Consider the following 6,075-nt stretch of genomic DNA (forward strand, 5'->3'; position numbering starts at 1 on the left):
GGGGGGGGCGAAGGGAGATTCCCTCAGTAAAGGTTTAACAGAAGGACAGGACGAGTAGCGAGACGCCGCCGAGGCCCTGGCCCCTTTGCAGACGCACTGTGAGCTCCTTATTTCAAGGACCGGATTCACGAAGCAATATTGAAAACAGTCTTTAGGTCGAGATATTCACTTTTGGATGGGCGCCAGTGCCAGTGCAGGCCGGCAAGAGTGGGATGGGGCCTCAGGCAGGAATCCTACGACTGGGAGGAAGAGGAGGAGGGAGGGGGAGGGGGAGTCTAGTGAAATGGAAACAAACCCGACAGTTACTTATTTACACCCACCCACTCTGACCCAAAACGGAGCACCTGTTCTGCGTTCGACATATGGCGTCCCTGCCTGCGCTGCGCGAGCCGAGCCCCAGTCCCATCCACGGCTTCCTGGGCCGACGAGGACGCGGGGCAGGAGGGGGTGGGAGGGGGCGAGAGGCGAGCGAGAAGCGTCTCGACGCATAGCAGCCCTGCGCGCTCGCGCCGCCGCCGCCGCCCTCCTGGCCGTGCCCTGGCCAGCTGCCCAGCCGCGATCCGAAAGGGAGAGAAAGCGTTGCGTTGGGCCGGGTCAGTGGCCGGCGGGGTGCAAGGCAAGCTCTGTTTGAGTCGGGTCGCAGACACCCTGTCAACGCCATGGCCAGGTAGGACGTCGCATCTTTAAATAAAAAAGGGGCGTAGACGAAATACTGACTTCAAGAATTCTAAAGGACTTTGGGACGTTTACCGTTGTTCTATTAATTATTCCATGGGCACAACTTTAAGAAGCATTTAAAAGTTGCGACGTACTCCCTGTGTTTTACCCAGTCAATATAGATTGAACTCTGAGAAAAGATGTTTCGAGTAAAACATGATGAAACACACAAACAGTTCTAGAAAAGTCAAGGCAGTGCATCAATTAAGGGAAGACACGCACCTTCCTTGATCCAACCGCTTGAAGAAAATAATAGACGGACAAGCTACGTATCTACACATGTAGAAAGGAGTCTATTAAAAAGCAGGACACTGGAGAGGGGTAAATCAAGGTCTTTGCATCAACAGAAAAAATCGAACAGAAAAAAGGAGGTTCCTCTATACACTGACTAAACTAACAGTGAAGACTATGGACATCTAGAGGTCAAATTTTGCAAGAAAAAACTATCATCACACCACAAATTCAAAAAAATTGATTAAAATGGATGAAGGTAAGCCTTTACTGGTAAAAAGACAAATCCACAATTGTCGATGAAGAACAGCATTGTGGTGAAAAAGATAGATTTTTCATACAAAATACAACCAGAGATTTAACTGAATCCCACCTCATCACATTGTTCAGAGTCAGCAGACATGGTCTGAGTCTTGATGATACTGTAGAGCTTAGCGTAAGGAGCCTTCACCATCTTTTTTTTAAGGCCCCAAAGTTAAGCAATGAATAAGTGGACAAAAAAATGGACAAGACAAAAATATATTAGAGCTTCTCCTAATCACATCTAAGATAGATCAGACCATAATTTTTTAAGTTGAATCTCTTCTGATTCAACCAATTGACAAAAGAAGCCTAAACAGAATGCAGTTGAATAACTTATTGAGTGCACTGGCACTGGGAATATGCATCAGGAATCAGGAGTGAAATTTTTTTGGATGATCATGACATAAATAGCATTTAGAGCTTTGTTATTGTTAAGGACAGAAAGAGGAGCTTTTCTTCAAGAGGAGCTCACAAAAGAGGAGTACAGGGTACTGCATTGCTGTTCAGAGGCATCACCATAACAAAAATGACACCCAGACCAAAACGCAACATGTGGTTTGACTTACCTCCCAGGATTCTCTTGTCATCTCCGCCAACTCCCCTTCATCACTACCACGGCGACCGCCTTCTCCTTGGCTCTCGCTGCCCGGTTCTTCATCCCACAACTCTGTGTCAGATTCGACAAGTTCATATCCTCTTGCCTTGTAGTCCATATCTTCAAGGTCACCATACAGGTGAGGGATCCATAAGTGCAGGAACTTGTATAAATCATCCACTCTGGAACGTACATAAAGAGACTTCAATGTAGAAACTAAGGTCCAAGGTGTTTAAGACCGAGAAACAATACAGAATGTTTTGTATTTGTATCTGAGGTAAGAGATCTCACCTGTTCCGAGGAATTCCAAACCAGTACTCTGGTCTCATTTTTTTCTTCCCATAAGACATTATTGGTGTAGACTTGGGAATTTTCCTATTGACTGGTTTACCCATTCGCAGCCTGAGGTAAAGGGGAGGGTCTTCACACGAGCGTGCTGGCTGAGGTATTAATTCTACAATAGGAAGAAAATCAAATCATAGAGTTAGATACTATGCTGAAACTTTACAGGAAGATAAATTTATTTATCAACCTAGGTTCACTTCTACAAACGCACAAAAAAGGTTGGAAATTCAATTGTGGGTTGGAAGAAGTTTAGAAACCTGGTTGAATATTACTAATTACTGTATTAAATTCCTTCTTTAAAAAAAAGCATGACAACACAGAAAATGCATGCACAGATACACAGTTAACAATTGGAAAACATAAAGAAGCATACCTAATTAAGTTTTACAATATGGAAGATTAACCATTACAAGACCTGACGTAAATTAGAAACAGATGACATTTTTTGTCAGATACAGTAATGTGCTAAATACGATATCAACAAGCAAAACACACAATGGACTAAATGCACCTACACCACTGACTAAGCAGAACCTGGCAAGTTAATCCATGCCAAATAATTCTCCAAGTTACATGAAGAGACCTTGAGAGTAGAGGGTGAAGTAAAAAGAGGACAGAAAAGAAGAAAATAACAGACAAAATATCTTAGAGTACAAATACTTGAGATTCAAGCCATTCAAGATAGAATATGAATTTCAAATTCAAAAGATGCAAGCTTTAAATTTGAATCTTTGGAAAAGTCTACAAACAGATACGATCTGCTTCACACAAAGCAAAACAACAAAAATGGGAGAGAAATGGGTTTACTCTTTTAAACATACCAAGTCCATCAAGTAGAGGAAAATTAGGAGCATGAGCATGGACTACATAGCAGGAGAAAGAAAACAAGGAAAAGGACGCATGAGATTAAAATATTACTTCAGGGAGGTTAAAAATCACAGAATAATGTACATAAAATAGTTCCTCATCTCAAGTAACATCTGCTTGGATGACAAATCCTATGATATTGTCTTCCCCTTTCTGTCTAAGTTGTTAGCAGTATTGTATAATGGAGCAAATTTGGCTGGTACCCAGCCTAATCTGAAAAGCACAGCTACATCTAATGTATATTCCCTCAAAGCTTTATAATACACTAAGGGAAGCTAAAATGTAGGTTGCTTTAAACTTAATGGTATTTTCAACTTCCACAGATTCTATTGAGATAGCAAGAAAAAATGTTAGGATTCTAGGAATTCTAGGAAGAAAAGTAAGGATGTCATAAGCGATAGTTGGTTCTTCGAAACCAGTTTGAGAATCTGATCTGATCATTAGTAAAACAAAACATCAGGTTACGATTGTAAATGGGTTTTGAAAATATAGCAGAACTGCACAATCTTTCCTCTAAAACACTGATACTAAAAATTACACATTATCTAAAATCCCACTATACATATTGCTACACTAAACATTTAGTGGTTCATTCTTAAATTGCGGTGCAATAAAGCACAAGAGAGGAAGCACATTTCTACATGGCAGTTTATAATAAATTATAGAACCATGTAAGTTATGCACTGTTTTCCTTCCACAAAATGTTCTTTACAGTTAGATTTCTGTTAATATGGTAGAATAGCCAATCCAATCACCAATGTTATGTTAAGGGTTTCAGAGCATCAGACAATTACCAAACAATTTTAGTGATGTTAAGAGGGTAAGAATGTCCTTAATAGCTGTTTTTTTTTTACTTACGGTCTATTGAGCGGAAGAGATCTGGCATTTCATCTACATCAACCATACTCCTGATATCAAATTTCGGTCCAGGTGGTCTGCGCTCTTTTGGCTCCTTTGTTTCAGTCTGTTGTCTTCCAATGAAAGTCCCCACAGATGATCGCCTGATGTTGAAAAAGATACTCATTATTACAACTGTCTTTAAACAGGAATGTATTAACTCAATGTACAGTAACAGTAGGCTATTCAGTATAATCCTATGATTTGGATTTTTAAAACTTAACATCAATTAGAAAGAAAAAGAAATCTTTCTCAAAATTAAGACTTTCAAAATGAAATTTAAATATATCATACATGTATCATGCTGTTGCAAGTTAAAGACAGAAATCCCATGCTCAGATATAAACTGCCAAATGAAAAAAATTTTCATTTGAGCTGTCATCCAGTCATTAGGAAAACAAAACACAAAAGAACAACACTAGTTCTACATTAGTTTAAAGACAAGAGGATATGCATTGATATACTAACGCTAACACAATAATTCAAAGCAGTGAGAAAGGAAGTATTGACAGAGAAGTATTAGGCATAAAAACTAATATCATGCAGAATGTAAAGAGAACATGCTTAAGGTTTCACCGAGCACCAATCAACAGTTTTAAATAGCATCCAAACAAGCAAATGAGCAATTAACTTTAGCTCAAATACACAAGTCATAAAGTTCACAGGATGAATCCAAGACTTTCCAGCTAATTTAAGATAGTATCATTTACAATTTTCCTTAAAATTTACTGACCCCAAGGAGCAATAACATAGGAACATTGTTTGGTGCTGATGCATAGAGTGTGTGCTGTACTAAAAGGAGAAAGTCATATTCCGACACCTACAATGTGCTGAACCTAAGTGAGATAATATCAAAGGCATCAAACTAGGTGAATGGGATGGTGGGGTATAGAGAGGGAGTGGATACAACATCGATAAAACAAGATTATTATCTTAAGAACGGCATATTCCCACACTTACCCGACGTTACTAACGCTACTGATTATTGATGTGGCTGTATTACCAACCACAGAAAATCCTGTTTCAATGCCCTCCTTTAGAACTTCTCTTATCTCAGGGCTCGGGGGTGCGTCCGCGGGCCCCGGAGTTAGAGGGGGCCCCGGAGAGGCGCCCCGAGTGCCACCTGAGCCCCCACTCTCTTCACTAGGAGTTTTCATCAAGAAGAGTCCCGATCCAAAGTCCGACACCAGATTGATAGGCGAACTGTCAGTTAAAAATTTGGATGCATTTCAAAGACATTGGAGGAGAGTCTAGAGTCACGAGGAAGAGCCACTTGAGTGAAACTGAGATACAAGGGGACTTTTTCATGTGACAGCAGAACCTCTAAAAGTCATCAGCAAACAGATCTGTATTATGAGGGCAGCAAGAAAGCAGCTGAGCTTTTACTTTGCATTTACATCTTGCTTGGAATATACTTTCCATGGCAATTACTTCCCATTTTTCCAATAAACATGGAATTTATAATTTTAAAAAAGGATTTTTCCAACTACAAATTAAAAATCAATGACAGCTGATTTGTTTGCACATTGTATGCTTCTGTGCCTTTCTCACTGCACATGCATATGACTGTAACTTTACCCTAATGCGCAATGAAATGAGATCACTTACAGCATTCTAAAGGCCTCATCAATTCTCTCTCAGAGCTTACATTTACATTCCTAGTACAAAACTCGATTAGCCATGAAGAGCCAGACTCTTTACTGCAGAGATAAAACTAGTTAGTACTAACTAAACTATAGCCTTTTATCTCTTGATTTCTACAGATTTCATGTTTACTTCTGAATTACTTGATTCACTTACGTGGCATTTTGTATATCTTTAGACATTGACCTAAGAAAAAGTTGACAATATGAAAAATAAGGAAATGTAAGAGTAAACAGAAATGATAAGACAGAATATGGCAAATTTTGCAAAATGAAAGAAATGACATAATCTAGATGAGGCCATCTGACATATGCCACTGACATTAAAAATAAATAAAGAGCTAATCAATTTCTTTAAGTCCAGCTGAATTTCCTTGACTACCAGTACCCGAATTTCTTAATAAATGTTGTTTGTGAATTGAGTGACAAGATAGATAAAAAGTTTGATTTGTCTCTAACAACTTTCAGTGAAATCAG

At 39.4% G+C, this 6,075-nt stretch overlaps 1 protein-coding gene and 1 long non-coding RNA gene across 9 annotated transcripts in view; both read right to left on the reverse strand.

Annotated features, from left to right (window-relative positions):
- Positions 1-6,075, reverse strand: part of LOC113203033 (uncharacterized) — a 236,033-nt gene that overhangs the window by 44,180 nt on the left and 185,778 nt on the right. The gene's annotated exons all lie outside the window — the stretch shown is intronic.
- LOC113203066 (TLD domain-containing protein 2) overlaps positions 1-6,075 on the reverse strand; it is a 44,527-nt gene that overhangs the window by 35,699 nt on the left and 2,753 nt on the right. For 2 of the 8 annotated variants that reach the window (XM_052265359.1, XM_052265354.1), the window contains exons 7-12: positions 4,916-5,158; positions 3,917-4,059; positions 3,013-3,054; positions 2,138-2,300; positions 1,818-2,028; positions 1,322-1,402 (exon numbers count right to left, since the gene is read on the reverse strand). In XM_052265359.1, coding sequence (XP_052121319.1) covers positions 1,322-1,402; positions 1,818-2,028; positions 2,138-2,300; positions 3,013-3,054; positions 3,917-4,059; positions 4,916-5,158 — 883 coding nt within the window. Of the gene's footprint in view, positions 1-1,321; positions 1,403-1,817; positions 2,029-2,137; positions 2,301-3,012; positions 3,055-3,916; positions 4,060-4,915; positions 5,159-5,755; positions 5,786-6,075 lie in introns of all 8 variants that reach the window. The other 6 variants (XM_052265360.1, XM_052265355.1, XM_052265357.1 and 3 more) reach the window with 6 other exon arrangements.

The sequence above is a fragment of the Frankliniella occidentalis genome, unplaced genomic scaffold (genome assembly GCF_000697945.3).
Source record: "Frankliniella occidentalis isolate FOCC.00 unplaced genomic scaffold, Focc_3.1 Scaffold26, whole genome shotgun sequence".
Taxonomy (NCBI): Eukaryota; Metazoa; Arthropoda; class Insecta; order Thysanoptera; family Thripidae; genus Frankliniella; species Frankliniella occidentalis.